At 56.4% G+C, this 22,146-nt stretch overlaps 1 protein-coding gene across 2 annotated transcripts; it reads right to left on the reverse strand.

Moving 5' to 3' along the window:
* Positions 1 to 955: 955 nt before the first annotated feature.
* On the reverse strand, positions 956 to 21,616 carry KRT80 (keratin 80). 2 transcript variants are annotated; one of them, XM_037137469.2, is made up of 9 exons: positions 21,175 to 21,616; positions 15,486 to 15,694; positions 10,918 to 10,978; positions 10,554 to 10,649; positions 4,992 to 5,156; positions 4,374 to 4,499; positions 3,495 to 3,715; positions 2,974 to 3,029; positions 956 to 2,848 (listed from the first exon to the last, which is right to left on the reverse strand). In XM_037137469.2, the coding sequence occupies exons 1-9, from the start codon at positions 21,613 to 21,615 to the stop codon at positions 2,724 to 2,726; spliced, it is 1,500 nt and encodes a 499-aa protein (XP_036993364.2). In that variant the 5' UTR covers position 21,616; the 3' UTR covers positions 956 to 2,723. The 2 variants fall into 2 exon arrangements, with proteins under 2 accessions (XP_036993364.2, XP_036993374.2); XM_037137479.2 differs by having other exon boundaries at positions 2,759 to 2,883; positions 21,175 to 21,585.
* Between the last annotated feature and the right edge of the window lie 530 nt (positions 21,617 to 22,146).

Here is a 22,146-nt window from a genome sequence, read left to right on the forward strand (position 1 = left end):
GTATTTGGTCTTCCAAGCAGTGGGCTGTCTTTAATCCATAACATCTGCTGCAATAACAGTAACATCACTAATAATGCTTTGCATTTGTTCAGCTGTTACAGTTCAGAGTGCTGGAAGCAAGAGATGTGTCATTCCTGATAGGAATGAACATAACTGTTTTCAGATCCTCAAATGCCCTATTAGGTGAGTAGAGAAGGTATGTGCTCCACTTTACAGATGAGGAAACTGAGGCTCATTTGTCTGTCTCAATGCTTCAAAGTCCCTTCTTTGCCCCTAAGATTCCTACCTTGAGACACCTGCTCTTCTTTCACCATCTCTAGCTTCTTCACACTCACTTAAAAGCCCTACTTCCTCCAGGAAGCCTGCTCTGATTCTCAGCTTCCCTGCATAAGTCCCTCTCTTCTCTGACCTTCTTCACCTGACCAGGAAGTCCAGAATGGCTGTCTTGAGTAGTTAGCTTCTCTCTCAAGCTGTCTGTCAGCTTCCTGAGGTAGAGGAGTGGGGAACGATTGTAGGTATGCTGGCCCAGGGCTGGGCTCCGAGAAGGTCCTCAATCCTTCTTTGTTGATCTAGCATTTGACTTGGCAGGATTGGGCCTGCACCCATCAAAATATATTCTGGGCTGTGCCAACCCCCACAGTTCTGCTGGAGAAGGAACCCGCCATTGCCAGGAGGAATCCTGGGTTGACAGGCTTGCTAAGGCGGCCACGTGCTGTCTAGGTGGGTCGGGAGGCACTGGGAACGCAGGTCAACACTTTCATAGGATGGTGGGGTGGGTGATCTTTCATGTCCAAATTGCATTGGTCTGAAGTTGTAACTAGGTCCCTGGACCTCTTTCCCCATAACTGGAGAACTCCCAGAGTCCTGTGGTCAACCTGTCTGACCAGTGACTGATTGATCCCAAGAGGAGAGATAAAAATAGACACACAGCTTTGTTCATGAACAAATCTCAGTATTTTATTCACCCCTTGGCAGGGAGAAAGGGGCTTTGCCCCAAGGTAGTCAGCCAGTTGGGTGGGGTGGCTGGGATATGTGTTATCGATTCAAATAGTGTATAGCACTGATTATACAGAGACAGGAAGGGAAGCAATAAGTTAAAAGCCACATAAGTTATGAAAAAATATATTTTATATATATTGTATCCCCATTGTGGATTTGCTCCCTTAGAAACCAATAAATAGGCAGAGAAAAAGCAGCAATCAGCTCCCTTTGGGAACTTCAGGGATGAGTATATGTCTGAGTTCCCTCCAGCCTGAGAGTGTTAGTAGCCCTTCAGCGCCCCCCAGAGGCCTGGAGGACCTTGAGCCCTGGGAGGAGCCAAGGTCCCTGGGAAAAGGAGATGAATCAATCAAAAGACTGGGGCTACAGGAGGAGAGGACCTAAGGAGAAGAGAGGGAAAGAGAGGAGGTGGCTTGTGGAGTAGGAGGCTAGAGGAATCGCCAAAGGTGAGAGCCAAGAGGAAAGAAAGAGGAGCACTCCTCCCAGCCCCAAATCTTGTTGGATGCAGACTCTGTCTTTGGTTGTTACTGCGGCTCCCCAGCCTGACCTCAAGGGCTCAGAATCTCCCAGACCTTCCTGGACTGTGCCTTCATCATGGTGCTGCTGGAGGCAGGAGACTGGGCACGGAGGGAGATGGGCGGAGGGGGCAGAGAAGGAGGAGCTCTAACCCCACAGGTATAGGGTGTGCTTGGGCTCCTTGATGAATGCAGGAGAGGGCAGGGCCAGGCTTTTGGCCTGATGGGGGGAAGGGATTCATGGGAAATGAGCCCAGGGTTTCATGGCAGGGGTGGGGTTAGGGACCTGGTACAGCAAAGTCAGGTTTCAGGCTGAGAAACGCCTGGGTGGGGCAAGGGGGTGCAGAGAGCTGAGATCCCAGGCAGGGTAGTGAGCCCCAGGATGGCAGGGAGGGGAGGGGTAGGGAGGATCTGGTTCTCCTGCTTGGTCTCAGGCTGCCGTCCAGCCTTCTCCCAGGAAGCTCATCACGGCAAGAATAGCTTCTGGAGAAGGTGCTGGGAGCTGCCTGGGCAGCCTGTCCATTTCTGACTGTGACCTACTTGGAGGACCCCACAGGAGGAAAGAAGAGGCACAGGTGTGTTTGGGCCGATCTCAGAGGTTCAAGCTCAGGTCCAAAACACCCAGGGTGCCTCCTTCTCTTACTCCCTAATACTGTCAGGTCTCTGGGGAGCCCAGCTGGTACAGGAAAACCAGGGGCACCCAGCACCCAGCCCCCACCAGGACCTCCAGACATGGAGGTGGGGGGAAGCAGTCCTCATCAGTGCCCGGTCCATGGCTGGGGCTGGGTGAAGTACAGAGGCTGAGGCAAGGCAAGGCTTGAGATGTGAGTTTAGGAAAAGGGTTGGGCAGAAGGGTCAAAGGGACCTTGGTCAGAGCCCTCTGTTGAGGAGGAGTCTCAGAGGGGCGAGAAGGTGGAGATAAAACTGACCCCACTTCCAGTTAATCCAGTCAGGAAACATCTGGCCAGAAGGTTGGAAGTGTGGGACTATGAGATACTGATATGGAGCGGAGTGACTTTGAGTAGCTGGCGACAGTTTTGTCCCACTCCTGGCACCCACGAGAAAACGCTCATTGCTGTGAGCTCTTCTCAGTTCAGAATCAGGTTTGCCTCCTCTCCCAACCAGGAGGCTCCAAACTGCCTTCTTGAGTCTAGCTTAAGACTCTCTTGCTGCAGCGGAGTGGTCTGGGACTCCTGGGGTCCAGCTGCCTTACTCCGAGGCCTCTGACTCTTGCATGAGGAACTTCTCTGACATTTCGGTGATTTTGATCACGGGGCCTCTGCTGCTCTTCTTCTTCCTGGAGGGAGCTCTTGCAAGGCGGGACTTGGAGGAAGCTACAGGGAACATAAGGGGTGGGGGAGGGAAGGGGCTGGAGGTTTGGGAGCCACTTAAAATGATGCCTTTAGGGCCATGGTCCCCATACCCTGTCTCCCTCCCCACCGTGGGCAAGTAGACTCACCAGCTCTGGATCTGGACTGCACAGTGCTGACCATGGTGGCTGAAGGCATGTCCATCCTGGGAAAGGAGGCAAATGGTGGGGTGTGAAGGCTTACATTCCCCTGGGATTGGGGACCTGGGGACTGGCAGGTAGAGGGCAATTCTTGGTTATCATGCCAGCTCGGGGCTGCCTTGCTGTGTGACCCTGGCTAGCCAGCTTGTCCTCTTGGCCCGTCTCCTCTCCCCTGTATAAATGGCTAACATTTACTGCGCACTTATTTGAGATAGGTATTTGCATGCAGAATCATATTAACCCTCTCCACCCCAGGTGGTGCATGTTTATGATGAGCCTACTTTCCAGGTAGAAAAACTGAGAATTTAAGGAGCTGGGTCAAGGTCCCAGTTTGTAAGTAACTGAGCCAGGACGTGAGCCCAGGCCTGCCAGGCTCATGGTGTCATGCTGGGGGTGGTGCCGGCTTGGTGTGGGGCTGGTTCTCAGTTCTCCCTCTCCCCCAGCTCCACCCTGCTGTCTCCACCCCTCACCTGATCTCCTCGCCCTCCACCAGCTTGCGGTAGGTGGCGATCTCAATGTCCAGGGCCAGCTTAGTGTTCATGAGCTCCTGGTACTCGCGCAGCTGCCTTGCCATGTCCTTCTTGGCCTGCTGCAGGGCCTCCTCCAGCTGGGCCAGCTTGGCCTTGGCGTCCTGGAAGGCCAGCTCACCCTGCTCCTCGACTTCCTTGATGTTCTCCTCCAGTTTCAGGCACTGCAGCCAGGAGGACAGAGGGAAGGGGTCAGCAAGCAGGGGTGGGATGAAGAGAGAGGGCCCGGGCCAGGACGGAGCCCACCTCTGTTCTTGGCAGGGGTGTGTGTGGGGAGAGAGGCTAAGGAACCCATTCCTGGGTGTGCTGGTGGAGTGTGCTGGTGGGTTGCAATGAAGCAAGAGGAAGGTCAGAAAGATCTGAGGAGACACTTTACAAAAGCCACCAAAGAGGAAAGTACCCCAGGTCACCAGAGGAGCCTGTCTCGGCCGTCCTTACGGGGCAGCACTTGCTCTGAAAGCTCACCTGGCTGGAACCTGGAGCTTAGGCCTCCGCTCCCTTCTCTCTGTAGAGCTGGCAAGAGGCAGTGGGCTCTGGGTGTGTGTGTGGGGCTCTCTACCATTCCAACAGCCCTGGCCAGTTTACAGAGCAAGCTCATGTGATTCTCATAGCCATCTTGGGAGGACAGGTGAGGAAACTGAGGCACAGAGGTGCTAAGTGACCTGCCCAGGTCACTTAGTCAGGGGCTTCCTCTTGCATGTATTCAGCATGTGTGTGTGTGTGTGTGTGTGTGTGAGAGAGAGAGAGAGAGAAATGGACAGACAGACAATTGTGTGTCTCTGTTCTTCCCTGCTCCCCCACAGGTGGTTCTCCAGAACTCACGTGGCTCTTGACGGAGAGGATCTGGGACCGGAGCTTCTGGATGCGCACATTGAGGTCAGAGATCTCGCTGCGGCTGCTCTGGAGGCTGTTCCCAAACTGGGCTGAGCAGGCGGCCCGCTCCTCCAGCTGCAGGGCGTGGAGGAGGGTGGTCAGGGCTGTTCACTGTGTCCCTCCGGGCACCTCCTGTTTCTGGCCCCTTGTTGCTCCTTTTTCTCCCATCCTCAGCCCCCTTCCTCTGCAGCCACCACCGCAGGGCAGCCTCCCCTTCTAACCCCCTCTCCTGACCCCACCCCATCCTCCTACTGGAGCCCCAGACTGAGCCCCCCAAGCTGTGCTCACACCCGGCCTAGCATTGCTGGGAGGCAGCCCCGTCCTGAGCTCCTGGAGGGTACAGACCAGGGGCTTTCCCAGCCCGCGTCACCCTCGGGGCCCAGAACCACACTGAGCTCTCGAATGCTCCCAATCTGTCTGTGAACCGACCACTGTGGTTGCCCGCCCCTGTGCCGCCCCATTCCCCTTTCCAGTATCTCCACACATTTGAAGGGGACCCCAGCCATCAGTAGTGCGGCCCCTCCGGTCCTGACTGCTGCGCCCCACCCTGTGTGCTCAGCCACGAACCTGCCTCCGGGAGTACTCCTCGGCCTCCTCCAGGCTGCGAGCTGCGATGGCATCGTACTGGGCCTTCACCTCCTCCACGATGCCGCTCAGGTTGATGTGGCAGCGTCTGTCCATGCCCACAGTCACCGACACGTCCTTCACTTGGGCCACCAGGTCTTTCAGCTCCTGGCCGGGCACAGATGTGGAGGGCTCAGGGCTGGTGGGGGTGAGACCCCCATAGTTCTTTCATTCCCGGGGTGAGTGGAGGGTGAGCTCCTCTTTCAGGAGAGACGATCAAAGCATGACAGCCGCCCCGCCACACCTGCCGCCCAGGCTCTGGGGAGGCAGCTCGCCACCCCACTCACACCCTCTTTGTGCTCAGAGGGACTAGCCGAGCCTTGGGAGTCTACCTGCCGACGGGGGTACTTCTCACCTGCAGCTTGTAGCCCTGTAGCCATAGGGCCTGGGTCAGCTAGAGCCTTGTGGGCAGCTGTGGAGGCCAGCTGAGGGAAGCCACCCTCCCCCTGCCTGCTCGCTGCCCAAGCCCTGCCCAGTAGCATCGCTGCTGACCAGGATGGGCTCCTGGAAGGGGAAGTGGGCAGTGGCAGCAGCCAGCAGCTCCTCTGGGAGCACCCTGTCTCCACCCTGAAGCTGGCAGGACCCTGAGCTCAGGGGCCAGCTGACCCTCGGGGATCTCCTGACAAGGGGTTTTGGTTGATCTTCAAATGAACAGAGATCGCTGGGCAAAAGCAAGGGAGGGCTGGGCCGGTGTCAGAATAAGGTTAGCGGTGCCCGCGGGCTCACGCCCCACCTGTGCCGGCCCCTGGTTACTGATGGAGGTCGACATTTCCCATATGGCACTGATCTCCTGGCCAGAGCTGCTTGGCTGTGGCCAGTCTCAGGGACGGAGCTCTGGGGCCTCCTTGGTCAGCACGCCAGGCATGCAGAATTCTAGATAAAGCCCTCTGTTGGCCTTGCTAGCCCAGGCCTTGGGGGTGGCGTTCCTTACAGTTCAGGAAAAGCCTGGGACACTCAGAACACTCTGAAGGAAAGCTTCCCACCAGGGTGAAAAGATCGGCAAGACGACTGGCAGAGCAGCCAAAGAGCCTTTCTGGAAGGAGGCAGGGTAGCAGGAGCTCGGTAAACAGAGCAGGCAACGGAGGGTATAGAACGCCTGCAGACCCTCTCAGACGTGCCAGCCCCTGGGCCGTAACAGCACTGCCCTGTGTGGCGTGGAAGTGTCCCCATGCGATGGGCAAGAATTAAGCTGAAGTACAGTTTAGAGCTTCTCTGGGGAAACCAGAGCCTCAGGGGAGGTCACCAAGGAGGCTGCCACATGGGTGCCACCCTCCTTGTGGCCCCCAGGTCATTGTAGACGGTGACTCTGAGGGGTCACCTAGTGCTGCTCGGTAAAATGTAGTAATGGCCCTGGGCTCTGGTACTACCATGTCTTATAAGCTGGATAACCCTGGCCAAGTTTTCAAGCCTCACTGAGCCATGTTTTTTCATCTGTAAAATGGGCATAATTACAGAACTGAAAACAGCTAAGGTTTACAAATACTTACCACCTGCCAGACACGGTTCTAAGGGCTTTGGGTTAGAGCAACACAATAAATCCTCACAACGGATCAGTGAGCTAAGTGTTATTATTTTCCCTGTGCTATATATAGAGGGGGAAACTGAGGCACGGAGTGAGAAAAGAACCTCGAGTTCACGTAATTACTGAGTCAGGGTTCAAATCCAAGCTGCTCTAATGACCATGTCTCTCTTAATCATTATCCCTGCTTCACAGCGCTGTTCGGATTAAATGAGATTATGCCTGCAAAGCACTTATTAGCAGGGTGCTGGGGATATAGTAGGCTCTCGATAAACAGTAGCTGGGTTACTTTTGTAGCTTGTGCAGGTGATAGAGCTGAGGGGAAGTGTCCAGGGGCAGCACTGCCTACCCCTGGAGGAGACTCCCCAAGTGACATGAGACAGGTGCCAGAGCAGCTTCCATGAGGCAGTCCTCTCTGCAGCAATCTGCATCCCAGGAGGTGTGCCTGGCTGCAGGGGGTTGTCCTCAGATTTTGCAGCTAATCTCCCTGGAACCAGAGTTTGTGGGTGGGGCAGGCGGCGTTCCGGCCGGCTGCAGCCAGGCCCCAAGTGCATTCAGTAGCTGGAATGCATCTTGGAAGCTGAAGGAGAATGCCAGCCTCTGCCAGCTTACGCTTCTGTCACCAGCTTGTGTCCCTGGAGGTGAGTGAGGGGCAGGGGAATTGCCCAGGAGGCTGCAGCGTGTAGATGAGGCTCCAAGCAACCCATGGCCTGTGGCTCCTGGGAAAGGCTTTCAGGCCTTATTTCTGCCTGTGTGTATGTGTGTGTTTTGGAGGAGAGGAGAAGGCTGTTTCCTGGACATGGAGGTGGGCCCACACAGGAGTAGCCCATGCTTTGTTGACCTGGTGTCTGCTCCAGAGTTGAAACCAGAGCGTCCAGCCCTCCTGGTGCTACTCACGTCTGTCGTGTTTTCCCCCACCTGCGGTGGCCTGGCCGGCCCCTGTCTGGCGTGGCAGCCACTAGCCATGTGTGATCTCGAGAACCTGAAGGGAAGCTGGTCAGGGCTGAGACGGGCTGAGTGTAAAACATGCATGGGGTTTCGAAGACTTAGTAGGAGAAAAAAGAATATAAAAGATCCCCTTAATTTTTAAATATTGATTACATATGCTCATATACTCATATGAGTATATACTCATATTTTAGATATATTGGGTTAAATAAAAATGGTTATTAAAATGAATTTTCCCTGTTTCTTTCATCAAAAAATGTGGCCACTAGAGAAAATTATGTATTGTTGAATCATATAAGCATGTAGAAAGTTACTTAAAATATATGATATATGTGGCTCACATCATGTTTCTACTAGTGCTGGCTCGGAGACCTGCTGGCATGCGGAATCTCTTCAGCAGAGTCAGTGCTGCCTTCCCCGTCTGTGGTGGCGCGTGGACAGGAACACAGCCCTCGCGTCCTAATGCCGACTTGCACCTTACCCATAACAGTAACTGCTCTAAGGCCCTGAGCAGGCCCTGAGCACTCCCTTCTCCACAGTCATCTTCTAGGACCACAAGCCAAACTCTTCACTGCCTTGACAGCACCCCTCCCCGCACTGGCCAGGGCTGCCCATCACACTTAGAATAAGGTCCAAAGCCCGGCTCAGGGTCAAGGCCTCACATGGCCCCTGCCAGCCCTGCCCCAGCCCTGGCTGCTTCTTTCTTTCCTTTTCATCACCAAACTCACTTCTGCCTCAGGTGCTTCGCACAGCTCTTCCTCCTGCCCGGAGCCCCTCAGCTCTCCACTGGATCTTCCCAGCTTGGGTCTTCTCTCACTTGTACCTCCCCCGAGGCGGCCCCTGACCTCGGGGTCTAAAGCTTCCCCCTCCCTCCAGCACAACTGCATCGCCCGGTTTCTTTGCAGCCCAGCACTTTTCACCCTCCAAAATAATCTTGCTCAGATGCTTCTTTGGCTGCTTATGATCCGTCGTCGCCTTAGCTAAGCTGTACCCCTGGAAGCAGGGGTCACCGCCGTCTTGCTCACTTGCTGTGAGAACAGCGCCTGGCACTAGCAGGCATGTAGTCAACGTTTGTTAAATGGATGAGTAGGTTTAGTCTTCATCCTGGCTCTAGGAGCCTGCTACTATTAGGAGAGGAAGCTGAGGTGCAGAGTGGAGAAATAATTTGCCCAGAGTCACAGAAATAGCAAAAAAGCTAGAGTCAGGACTTGGGTTCAAGGGCTGCAAAGTCTAAATGGAGCAGGAGCTGAGAAGTTCGTGGCTGTGACTAAGGCAGGGCTCAGGTGTGTGGCTGGTGATGCCGGCCTTCCCCTAGTTCTATCTCCTTACTTGTAGGGCCGCTCTCCTGGCTCAGAGTTCGGGCTCTGAGCTCACTGAGACGTGGGCGAGCAGAGTGGAGGGCAGCTTCGGAAACGGTGGTCCTGCTGGTGTCTGCCTGGGCTGCACCCACAATGAATTTGGGTGGAGGGACCTTTAACCCACTTCCTAAGCCAATCAGTGGTGCCACAGAGGGCTTGGCCTGGCCGCGGGGGGCTCTGCCAGGGACGAGCAGCTCCTCAGCATGGCTGCAGCCTCCCATGGCCAAAAGAGGTCCGAGGCTCCCGGAAGTCCTGCTAGGGATGGAGCCTGCTGGACGGAAGTGCGGCCCGGGGCGGCCCTGATGCCTGATCTCCCTCTGCTCAGAACAAGGCCACGAAGACGTGGTCAGCAGCTGCTAGAGCCATTTTAGCAGAACTTTTTGATTGCGGTGGTAACTTCCATCTCCGCTCTGACCTCAGCTGCATTGCCATAGCTCAGCACCAGCGGTTTGCAGTATTCCCCCTGAATGTTTATAATTTTCTCACTTACATTGAAATTTTAAAATTGATTTTTAGCGAGAGAGAGGGAGGGAGGGAGAGCAACATTGATTTGTTGTTCCACTTGTTGATGCGTTCACTGGTTGATTCTTGTATGTGCCCTGACTGGGGATTGAATCTGTACCCTTGGTGTGTTGATTGGGATGATCTAACTAACTGAGCTACCTGGCCAGGGCCTAGAGTAGTATGTAATTTTTTTATCCTCACCTGAGGACATTTTTTCACTGCTTTTAGAGAGAGGGGAATGAGGAGAGAGAGACAGACACACAGACATCGACTTGATTGCCTTCTCGTATGCGCCCTGACAGGAATCTAACCCACAACACTCCAGTCTATGGGACGATGCTCCAACCCAGCCACACGGGCCAGTGCAGTCTGCAGTATACAAGCTGCCGAGTCCTGTCATCCCCAACATGGTGCCACCTACTCATGGCTGAATTAAAGCATCACCCCTATACCTCCTCACTCTTGAAACAGGAGGAGGAGAACACACGTCCCAAAGGATGCCCAGGAGGCAGAGGGGAGGGGAGGAGCGGTGGGCGGCAGGGCCCATCCGCTGACTGCACTGGTGGTGTGCTGGGCCCCGCTGGGCTACAGTCCCGCTGCGGTCCGCCGCGGCTTAGGGACAGACGAGAATGTGCCTGGAGACTCCTCTGTCTGCATTTACTCAGTCGTTTTTGTTTGGTAGAAGCTAGTTTTTCCTGGGAGTCAGAGAATCTGACTGCAGGTCTTCCCTGCCTTGGCCCCAAACAGGGAAGGGAGAAGTGCCTGGCCGTCAGAGCTGGAACTGAGGGCATCTGCAATGGCAGGCACAGAGTTTAGTTCAATAGGAATGGCTGTGCAGGGTCCCCTGGTCCCCCGCTCTGAGGCCACCTCCTGACCCTGGTCCAGATGCACCTGGTCCCCCACGTGCCTCTGCACTTCAGCACAAAGGAGGCATGGGTTCCCCGAGAGAAGGCCTTTTTAGAACCTACCTGCCCATGCTCTGTTCAGTAAGTGACGAGGGGACATGTTGGGTTATTGGCAGCAATGTAGGCTGTGGTTTAGGAAATCATCACAACTGTGACCAGAAACAGTGCCTGTGAAGGTTCCACACCCCACTGGACCTCCTGCCCTCCCTGCGCCCCTTGGCCAGGGCCAGTCAGCTCTTGGCCGGGCAGGACACTGGCCCTGCCTTCTCACCTGCTCATAGACGGTTTTCATCAGCTCCACGAAGCTCTGCAGACTTTTCAACTTGGTCTCCAGTTCGGTCCGTCGAAGACACTCTACGTCCAGGTCCTGGGGGTGGGAGCAGTTGTGAGTGAAGGGAGGGGGAGTGGAGGGGTCCCAGGACAGGAGCGAGGTGGGGGCCTTTGCTTCCTGGGTGAGATTGGGGTGGTTCCCAGAGGAGGGCTGGCTCAGAGCCTGGGATGGGGAGCAGGGTGGGGACAGGTATCTCTCTGTGGTCCTGGGACCCAAGCCTCTGAGGGCGTTGCCTGGGGGTCCTGAGGGAAAGCAGGCAGAGGGTCCGTGAAGAAGGGCCCCTGGGGCGGGCGGGGCAGGCTACCTTCTTCAGCTGGACGAAGGTAAACTCCATGTCTGTGCGCTTGGAGATCTCATCTTCATACCTGGGAGGTGAGGCGGGTGGGGGAGACAGAGAGAGAGGCTGCTCAGCTGATGTGGTGGGAGCTTGGGGTTTGGTTAACCCCTTGGGTGGGACTTAGGGCTTCTGCTGTCCCATTTGGTGCCTTGTGACAATTAGAAAAAAGTGATTCTTCCTTCAGGTGGATGGAGCCCCTCTTCTTCTATGACACGTCCCTTCTCCCCCATGACACCCTGGTGTTGGCTCCGGGGAAGCAGGCAAAACCGTTCTCCTTCCTGACCATCAGCCCGTGCTCTCCCCGTGGCGTCTGTCCCCTTGCTGGCCCTGCTCCATATCTACCTCCTCCAGGAAGCCACTCCTGATTGTGTAGCCTTTTTACCCTGACAGTTTGTTCCCTCCTCCCCCAGGGTGTCTCGGTTTCTAACCAACGGTGTCTTTGGTCAGGTCTGCACTGAGCATCCTGCTTACCCTCAGCCTCTCCCACCTCTACCCTCCCTGCAGCCCCACCCTTCTCCCCTCTACCAGATGGTAGTACCCGGTTCCCTCGAGTTCCCTCCACCGGGAGGACAGGAAGAGTGTGGACTTCACAATCAGATGGACCCGCAGTGTGGTTTTGGTTGGGCGGATAACTCCACACCTCCTTCCTTGACTCTCTGGGCTACCAGGCACGTGCCTGTGTGTGTGTGTGCATGTGTGCGCATGTGCGTGCATGTGTGTCCACTCCTGATGCAATGATAGACGTGGGCAGTCAGTACTCAATTGAGGTGGGTCCCCCCTCTTCTCAGATGTGCTTTTTCCTTCTTCAGGTCCACTTCCTGTTTGGAACAAGGACACTATTTTGGGTGGGAGATGGGACCCCTAGGCCCCTGACCTCACCTTCCTCTAGTCAAGACATACATCTTGGCCCAGCAGGTGGGTGTCCACCAGCCACTGACTCCCCCCCCAAGGCCAACGCCTTGGCCTTGCCTGCCTCAGCGGGTGCAGGGATTCTGTGGTTCCCTGTCTCCTTCCCTCCTCTCCAGGGGACACCTGAATCACTGGCGGCTCTAATTATAGCCGCCTGCCTGCCCCAGTCCCTGACCTCGCAGCAGGGCAGCGTCACCTTCGCCCACATCCCCTGGCTGGACCCGCCACCCCTCAGGCCTTCTCTTCTGCCTGCCTTCCCAAGGAGCCAAGGGGAGCAGATCCGGGGCACCAGCCCGCAGGGCGCTCGGGTCTCTGAAACTCAGTGTGCTGAGTGTGCACTCTCTCTTGTCACTCACTGCCTTGGCTTCTAAAAGTCTGCCAGGGGCTCTGAGGGTACAGGTGACGGTGGCAGGGTGAAGGGCTGGGCTAGGGAGACTGTCCTGCAGTCTAGAACTTTCCAGAGCAAACAAAATGTCCAGGAGGCTTTACCTGCACTGGCTCCCGTGACCTTCAGGGCCCCCGTCCAGGCAGGCCCTATTGGTGCCATTTCACAGGTGAGGAAATGGAGGCCCGGTGAAGGGCCTGAGGCTCGTGGGTGTGCTGGTTATGCATGGGCCTCAGATCCAGGCTAGCTGGGTTGCAGTCCTGCTTCCTTGCTAACCAGCTGTGTGACGCTGGATAAGCAATTATGTGTAGCTCAGTCGTAGTAAGTGATGTCGTGAGGGTGAACTAAGTAAACACATGAAGTGCTCACAACTGTGCCTGGCACCCCCTAAACCTACTGCCACTGTTATCGCCTAAGCTCCAACTCCAGGCCTGGCCCGCAGTGCTTCCGCTCCAGCATCATTGGAGCGGAACCGTGGGAGGCGTCACTGCAGAGAGAGAGTGTGTGGGTGGTTTTCTGCACATCCTTCAGGACCCTCGGGACTAGGCTGCTTTGAATGGGCTTCCCTCTGGATTGTGGGGTCCTCTGAGGAATGCCCTGCCCTGGGCACAGGGGTCTGAGGACCCCCCAGTCTAAGAAGCTCCTCACTGACTGGCCCTTCCCACACAAGCCCGGTGGTCAAATGTCTCCCTTCTGCTCCCACCCCTCTGGTGGCGGAGTTTGGCCAGTCTGGGGGCAGGACCCTTGGCAGAGCCGCCCAGTTGGGGTCCCTCTGAGGTGCGAGACTCCTCCTTACCCCTTACCGCCTTTCTCATCCTTCTGTGCAGCCTGCCCTGCTCCCTTCTCTTTGACTCCATGGGATTCCAGCCCCAGTCCACCCCCTCAACCTGTGCAGTGAACAGCTTGCACAACTGTGTGCAGTGTACCTGAGTAGCTTGCTGTGGCCTTGGGCAAGCTGTTCCCCCTGGCTGGGCTTCTGCTTCATTCTCAGTAAACGGACGGGTTGGCTAGCTGCTGCTTGGGGTCCTGGCTACATCAAAGGTTTGGGAAGTCTCCATCCTTACAGAGGCTTAGGTGATGCCACATCCCGAATTTCACTCCCAATCTTCTGAGAGCTGACAGCTCCCAAACCCGTTCTCAGCCCTTTGCAGCTCTTCACACCCACAGCACCCCCTCTCCCTGACTTGTTTATTTCTATGAGCGAGCAAAGCTGATCTCATCGGCCTCAGAGAGGCAGGGCACACCCCTCCCCCTCAGGGCTTGGCCTGGTGCCTCTTGGCTCCCGGGGCCCCCAGGCTTTGCACAGCCAGGCTGCTGCTTTTCAGGCTCTGGCCTGCAGACCCAGAAGCCCTCCAGCCTGGGCTTCCTCCAACTCAGGTGGGTTCCCTACCAGAGAGAGGAAGGGAAGCTCTGAGCCTAAGTAGTCAAATCAGGCGGCAGTTGGAACAAGGCAGCAGGCCAAATGAGGGGGCCGAGCCAGATTAGAACAAGTAGTGTTTGTACAGAACTTCCAGGTACAAAGTATCTCCATGGATATGATCTGGCCGGGCTCATGGGAGCAGCCTCTCTCCCTGGATGACAGAGATTAGGGATGGGTTTCAGCACGCATGGCTCTGTGACTGAGGACAAGCCCCTGCCCTCTCTGGGACTGTGTTTCCTTCCCCATAGAAGTATGATCCAGGGCCTCCCCCTTGCTCTGTCATCTTCTGATCCTCAGAGGGCCAAAGGCCTGCGAGATATCAGTGCGATGATATCGTAACAGATTCTGGTACACTAACACCATGGCCCTCACTGTGGTCAGATGGGTAATCAGATTCCCTATGTGTTTCCCTAGGACCTGGGAGGGCAGGGCTGGGGTAGAGTGGCCCCAGGTCAGAGAGGGGCCCAGCCATGAGAAACAGCCTGGGCCAGGGCTACAGATCATGCCTGTTGGCCGGAAGTTTCCAGGCAGATCCACAGATGAGGATCTGAGGCCCCAGAATGGGGAGAGTGTCCTGTGTGACCATGCCCTCTGAATGTGGCCTGAACAGAGGAGGTCGCACAGAGAGGCAGCGGACAGGCTCAGTCCCAGCCCAGGCCCCTGGACAGACAGCGCTTACTCTCCAGTCCTGCCTTGCTGGCTGCTCTGGAGACAGCAGGCCTCTCCCCAGTTCAGCAGGGTTCGAAGCAGGACCCAAAGGCTGGAGGAGGGGAGAGGGTTCAGCCACGGCCTGCCCTCCCCTCCCCTTGGCTGGAGACAAGCCCTGAGGAGGGGGTGTAGGGGAGCAGCCCCCATGCTCTGTCCAGCCTCCTGGTCTGTGACGCCCTGGCCACTGTCTGGTCTCCTCTGAGCCATCTAAGTGTATGGTCTGCCTTTCTAGACTGTCCAGTTCAGCTCAGCAAGCCCACGCCAAGACCGACACTGTGTGCGGAGCACATCAGCCTTCTACGGGATACAAGAGCGGCCATTTATATCCATACTGAGTTCTTGACTTCCTCCTACCAGCCCTGGTTGGTATCAGCCACCATCCTTCCCTCTGCACACAGGAGGAAACTGAGGTTCCCTTGTTAGGTCACTTGACCACTGTCACGAAGCTAGGTGGGTGGGGCAGATAGTAAATCCCTTTCACTCTACACCCAAGACTGAGCCCTTAACCACTGGGCAGTACTGCCTGCCAGCTTGCCCCACAAAGTTGTGAAAGCGTACTGCAGGCTGCGGCTGTTTCCCTCCTCTCTCTGGATCCCACTGAGGTCAGTGCGCACCACACATGGAGGGTTGCTTCTTTATTCTACCCAAACCCACTGCTCTGGCTTCTGCCTGCACTTGCTCCTTTCCTTTCCAGCCCAGACAAGAGAGAAATCCCAAACCGTATCCAAAGCAGGAGCTCAGCTGTTGCTCTAGCATTGCTAGTGGGACGTGTGGGCAAGAGCAAGAGCGTTTATGGACACAATACGAGGGGATAGGGGACAGTGGCTTCGGTGGTGCCCAGGGGTCAGCAAGCTGTCAGACACTACAAGACTGACTTCCTTGTAAGAGTCACTATTTGGGGGTAGGAGAACTGTGGTTTCACGGCCGTATCCCCTCAAAGTTTAGAATATTGCCTGACACATAATAGGTCTTCGAAAAGTATACCTGGAGTAAAGAAATATTCCTTAAAGAAGTTTCCTCGTGTTCTGGCCTGACTACACCGGGACCTTGTACCTGAGTGCAGGTTGGTCCCCACCCACAGTCCCTGCCACAGCCCTGTAGGGTGCACTCTACCTGATTCGAAACTCCTCGACTTTCTCCAGCACCTGCAGCAGGTTGGCTTCTAGCTGTCCCCGCTCTTGGCTCACTTTGCGCAGTTCCTCCTGCAGCCGGCCCTCGTACTTCTCATAGAGGTGCCCAAGGTCAAAGGCAGTGGAGCCCTGGCTCTGCAGGAAGCTCCAGCGGGTCTCCAGCAGCCGGTTGCGCTGCTCCAGGGCCTGTACCTGGGGGAGCAGGAAGGCTTCTGTGAGAGGCCCAGGCTCAGGCCCGGAGGCCCCAGGGCAGCCGTTGAGCCCCGCCTGGGGTTTCCCTGGGAAGTGGCAGCTCATCTGCACTGCGCACCTATCCAGGGCCATCACTCAGCACATTCAAAGGGCTTCTCCAACTACTGATAGTTAAAACTAACGATAGTGAGATAAGGAGGGAATCGAAGAGGGGTGGAGCCAATTAGCAGAGTTTTCCCAGGGGAGGAGCGGGGCCAGTTAGATAAGGGGAGGAGGAACTAGGGTGTGAAAGTGACAGGCTCTTAGTGCCCTCCTGGGGCTTGGGTGGGGGACCCCAGGGAACCTGAGGTGTCAGAGGCCCATCTGCCACCCCCCTCGGCAAGCCGGGTCTCATCTTGCTTTGGAAACTCAGCAGGGTAGGGCCTGGTTAGTACTTAATGCTAATCTTCCCAGCAACTGTGGACCCGTACGTAGCCTTGCCAAGCCTTAGTTTCCCCAAATAGAAGCTGGGGATGACATCACCTGCCCACCTCAGAGGGCTGTTGGGAGAAGAACCTGGGATGTGCTTTGGAATAGAAATAAAAGCTGACGATTATGTGGCTCCTTCTGGGTGTCAGGCCTGTTTAAAAGCCTAACAACATGTTTACCTCATTAACCCCCTGAGACGACCCAGTGTAATATTGTTATGAGCTGCACTCTACAGATGAGTAGCCCAGGCATGGAGAGGTTAAATAGTTGCCCAAGGTCACAACATTGGCAGGTGGTAGAGCCAGGTGTGGACTCCAGTGAGTTTAGGTTTAGAACCTCTCACCCGCTGCAACATCTGCTGTCGGCTGCCGGGATGGCTGTGCGCCCCGGGATCACCTGCCCTTCTTTGCTGGCTTCTGCCTCTAGTTAGGCCAGTGTTTCCTTGAGGGCAAAGACTGGGGGGCTCTGGGCTCCGTTGCTCCTCTCAAGCTCTGCCTCCTTCACATTCTCCTGCTCAGACGGCAGCACAAGCTTCTACCACCCTCCACTCCCATCCCAGCCACCGGCAGGCAATTAGGGTTCCTCCTGTGGGATGGCTGGGGCCTGGTTTCTGGACCAGACAGGCTGTCGCTGTCAGGAGGATGCTGTGATAACTGGTCCAGGGATGCTCCCCCTACCTATGACCACAGGTGAGTAGGTGGGCCTCTTCTTGCTCACTGCTGGCGCCAGCCCCCAGCATCACAGTTTGAGAGACCAGAATCACGGCGAGGAGCCTTTTGGAGCAAGTGGTCTGTCCCCTTCATTCACAGAAGAGACGGAGGCCCAGGGCAGTCAAGGGACTTGTCCAGTGTCACACGGCCACTTGGTGGCCAAGCTTCCCAGACAGACCCATTTATGGTGGCTGACTACTCTGGACCTTCATGGATTCCCTGTTCCTCCTGAGTCTGGGGGCCAGGTGGGCCCTCCTCTCTCTTTCTCTGCCATGCCCACATCCCCAGTGTCCCCAGAGGCACTCTGACGCCCTTGGGAAGTCCCCCTTGACATTCCCAGTGGCGACATCAGCAGGAATGATGGATGATGGCCACTGTGGGCTGTCATTCCCCGGCTCACCTCCCATTTGCATAGGTAAGTTCAGCTGGAGGCTGACCTAAGCCTGCAGTCTGTGAGAGTTGCAGCCAAACAGGTTCAGTAGGAATGGAAGTCAAGAGGGTTTCTGTCTTACTTGTGTGAGTGTTTTTTGGGGGGGAGGTATCTGCTCGCCCCACCTTCACTCCGTTTTGACAAGCAGGAGCCCGTGTTTACACTGAGGGTGGGGTGGCAGGAGAGATGTGAGACTCCTCCCTCCACCCATAGGCAGCAGAAAAACCCCTGTACACCGGGAAGTCTTTCCTACAGTCTGACTCGAATCCCCTATGCTATAGCACTAGCCTGCTGGGAGATGGAGTGCATTTGGCCTGACAGTCCAGCCAGATGGGATTCTGGCTGTGGGGGATCTGGGGCAGTTCCCTCCCCCGCTGCCCTTGGGGGGGCTGCCTATCGTCTCAGTGTTTGGGAATGGCAATGACCCCCCCCAAAAAAAAAAAAAAACTTTCCCTGCAGAAAGGCTCCTCCCTCTCAGACAAAGACCTAGGGAGGTGCCAAGTTAGTTGTCACCATCCAACCAAGGCTGCTGAGTACTCACCTATTATTCCCCTTCCTCCCCATTCTGTGCTCTTAGGTCACACATTGGCAATTCTAGGAGGGGTCTCCCAGAGCAACCCCTGGTCTACCGGCCCAGAAGCACAGAACTCCCTGTGACTCAACTCCATGGTACTGGGTGGGCCAGACCAGGTTGGGGACAGGTGTTTTTTGTAGGGAGCCGAGCAGCCCAGGTTCCCAACCCATGGGCCCATACTCCAGGCAGGGGAGCATACAGGGTGGCGTTCCTGGGGCAGGCAGGTCCTAGTCCTCAGGGGAGGGAGTTTGTCAAATTCCCTGCCTGCAGCCAGAGTTTGGCTTTGACCAGGGACCCTCCAGGTCTCTGTCTTGAAGGACTGGTTTGTGCCTTCCTGCTTATAGGCAGGGCATGGCTCCAGTGACTTCCAGGGGCCACACAGGCCTAGGGGAAGATATTGTGTCCATCTCTCTGACTCCGGGCATTTCACCCCCTGGCCTTCAGTTCCTTCTGGAGAGCCTACTCGGGCTGACTTCGGGTAGTCCTTCCTCTTGTCTCATCTCCATCCCTCCCAGACAGCAGCCTCTCTGCTGGATGTTGAGTTGCCCTCTCCCAGCTTCCGTCCGCCTCCTCTCCTGCTGTAGCTTCTGCTCATCCCCCTTCCTCTGATGGCTGCCACTGTGCCAGTCTTTACACTGGCGTGGGCTCGGGGCCACCCTCGGAGTGGGAGGGTGGGTGGACCACAGAGAGGATAAGTGGTTTGCCCTGGGAAACACAGCCTGCGAGTGGAAGAGTCAGTGCTGCTCCAGGGCCTCTTGCCAACTCCTGGTAGTCTTCCCACCAACCCTTCTCCTCCTCCTCTTCTTCCTCCTCCTTGGTGCTCTGACTTCTCCCCAGGCCTCAGAGGGACAGAGGGGATGTGGAGCTGAAGGGCCCTTGACTGTCCCTTCTCTTTGCCTAGATCCCCCACCCCTGCACTGGTTAGGTTACCTTACCCTGGGCCCATGTATCTCTTTCAAGCCCTATGCTGCACCCCTAGCCACAAAGCTCCTCCACCCCTCCCTCCAGCAAGGCCCCTCCCCCCCTTTCTCAGACTCCTTCCTGAAAGAGGCTAGCTGGGTTCAAGAGCACCCTGGGCTGGGTCCATTTATGGTATTTTTAATTTAACAAATGAACACACCTGGTACATGATAAATGCTTTATAAATGATTTTCAGTAAATGATTTTATCCCATTTGAGTGTAACAAGCCCATTAAACGGAATTGCGCTGAGGCACAGAGTTCAAACGGTTTGCCTGAGCTTACACAGCTGGTCAGAGGTGGGAGACAGGACTCAAACCCAGCCATTCGGCTCCAGGTTGCACCCTCTTAACTGCTACCTGCTTCCACTCAGGTCCTCGTGGGCTTTATAAGGGGAGAGAGAGGGACCTGAGCCAACAAATCTCCAAAGAGTTCACGAGGCAGCTGAGAGTCCTCAGGAAGAGGCCCAGCAATCGGGTCCCCCAAAGGGCTGGCACCCAAGGCTCTCTTCCTCTACCCTGAAGAGCACCTGTCTCAAGGCCCACGCTTGAGGGTTGGGAGGTTCCAGTTCTGCTAAAGACCTTGGAGGGCACTGCCCTGGCCCCCGGGCACAGGACCCCGACCGCTCAGGCCCCCTCCCTGTGCCTACTTACCCTCATGTCCCCATGGCAGAGGCACTGGGTAACATCAGCCCTGGTGTTCAGGGAAAAAGCCACCCATCTGAGCCAAATTATATAGCTCACGAAGCATTCCTTTTAAGGGATTAACCTGGTTTTGGAGAGGAGGTGGTTCTGCAGGGACCTGCCTCCTCAGGACAGTGGACTCTTCTCCTAGGGCCAATGGCCCAGCAGTGTCAGGCTCTGCCTCCAGCCAGGACTGGGGCAGGGGAGGCTTCACAGCCCTCACCCAGACACTGCAGGCGTGGGTGCCAGCAGCCGGAAGAATGCTGGCCTGGGCGTGTGAATGGGGGACAGAAACGCTCCCCATCTCAGAGACGACTGCCATGTGTCTCACAGACCTGAGTGCAAATCCAGCCAGTAGACTTGCCGGTTAGATGACCTTGGGCAAGGCACTCAATCTCTGGGTGGGCGGTCTCCTCACGTGCAGGCAGGGGAACTAGCCTCTGGGGGCGTTGCTGTGTAGGCTAAATGACACAAGTCTGCAAAGTTCCCACAGACAGCCAGGCACGATCGGCTCCCATAGACAGCCAGCCATGCTCAAAATGTGTTGCTTTCTTCCCTCTGCCCCTCTCTGGGAGCGGTCCCCTCCTGGGGACACTGGAAACATGCAGAGGAACACAGAAGCCGGGAGAGCAAGATGCAGGCAAGAACTGAGTCAGGGCAGAGGGGTGGGGCTCTGGTTTACGGGGGGTGGAGGGAAAGAAGGTTGATTTTTTCACATCGGTAAAATGGGCATAAAGTGACTTCTTTCCTAGGCTTGTTGAAGGAAAGAGAGATAAATAGCAAAGCACCTAGCACAGTTTCTGGCACATAATAAGCAATTAAGTAACAGCCGCTCTTAGTACTTGATTATTTTCCTTGGGCAGGGGAGGAGGGTGCAGAGCTGAGGGCTGGTCAGGAGAGGTCTCTTGAAGGAGTTAAGTAAGGAGCAGGTTTGGGAAGTGGACAGGACTTCCTCAAAGCTCTGGAAGCTCTTGCCCTGGGGCGGAGGCGGACAGGAGTGCCCAGACCAGCACGCCGGCATCGGGTCCAGGAAGTCGGAATTCTGGGGACTCACTCCCCCCACGCAGGGGGGTGTCTGGCTGGCTAGCCTGCCGGCTGGCTCTTTCTGATTCTCAGCACCCATCGCCTGCATTCCCGTCTCTTGACTCCACAGCTGCAGTCCCTTCTGGAAGCCCCCCACCTGCCCCCTCCTACACACATGCCTCCTTGACTCGGCTGGTGCTCCTTACTCCGGGAAGGCTAAACAGGGCCAGAGGCCTGGACAGGACAGTGGACCCTTGGGAGGTCATCTCCACTGTCCATCTGCTTCGGAGTAGGACTGCAGACCATGCCTTCACCAGCCATTCCTAGGAGGGGCATCCTTTTGGCCATACTCAGAGCTCTCCAGTCCATGCCAGGGGGAGGGTCACCCGAGGCCACACTGCACAGTATTATCCAGACATCCTTCAGAGGCCATCCCGGGGACTCTTTCTCCCCCTTCGCCAGCGTGGCTCAGGGACTTGCCTCCACATCTCTCTGCTCCGAGCGAGCCTGCGGAGTTAGCCACGCCGGCTCCCCATTGGCTGGGCCCAGGGGCGGGGCATGATGCTCCGGAAGTACCGAAGAGCCTCCTGCCCGTCCTCAGTTTTCGGAGACCCCCTTCCCATCTTTGCTTACCTTGCCAATCAAGGAGGCAAACTTATCATTGAGGACCTTCATCTCCTCCTTTTCCTGGGTCTTCTGCTGCTGGATGGCTGGGTCCACCTTGAGGTCCAGGGGCACCAGCAGGCTGGGGTTCACGGTCACCTTGGGGATGGTGCCGGCGGACCAGCAGCCTGTGAGGCTGCGAGAGCTGAAGCCCGGCCCGGGGGCTCCGCAGCTGCCCCATTCCGAGGTCCCAGGCCGGGGGCCGCCCGCTGGAGTCACCTCACAGCTGCTAAGGCTGCTGAAGCCGACGACGCAGGAGCGGCAGGCCATCGCCGCGGCCCCCCGGGCCTGGGGCGCGGAGGGTGCAGAGATGAGCGAGGAAACTTTTGCGGGTGGCGTCGGCAGCCGGCTCCAGTCGCAGGCAGGACAGGCTGGGGACTGAGGGGCAAACACCTGTCGTACAGTGCTCATTAGCTGCAGGAGGGCGGGACGCCTCCCAGCCCGACCAACCTGTTAGATGACGTGATGCTCTGGCCCCGCCCCCGGCACCACTCCTCCGGGCAGGGGAGCTGCCTTGCTGAGGGGCTGTTCACAGGCCCCCAACCCAGCAGGGTCTGGTTTCAGGGAGGGGGCAAGTTTGGGCTGGCTGGGTTGGGGCGGGAAGGCTGCGAGAGGAAGGGGTGATTCAACAAGGAGGAAGAGAGAGCGAGAGGGCGCGCGCCTCTTACCTCTCACCGCAGACCTCACTGCATACCTGGAGGCTGACGTACCTGGGCCCACATACTTCTGGAAAAGATGAGGCAAGCGCAGGCCCTGAGCTCTGAAGTGTAAGGCAAATCTTCCTGAGTATAGGGTTGCCATCCCAGGCACCGTTCCAGCCTAGCTTTGGAAAACAACACCTTTATTTTATATTTTCCAGTTGCCCAAGATTCTCCCTGGCTTATCTTCTCTTCTTCCTCCCTCTCTTCCTCTCTCCTTCCTTCCTTTGATCTACCATTTATT

Source organism: Artibeus jamaicensis, unplaced genomic scaffold, assembly GCF_021234435.1.
Source record: "Artibeus jamaicensis isolate MK-2021 breed Jamaican fruit bat unplaced genomic scaffold, CSHL_Jam_final contig_233, whole genome shotgun sequence".
NCBI classification, from domain to species: domain Eukaryota; kingdom Metazoa; phylum Chordata; class Mammalia; order Chiroptera; family Phyllostomidae; genus Artibeus; species Artibeus jamaicensis.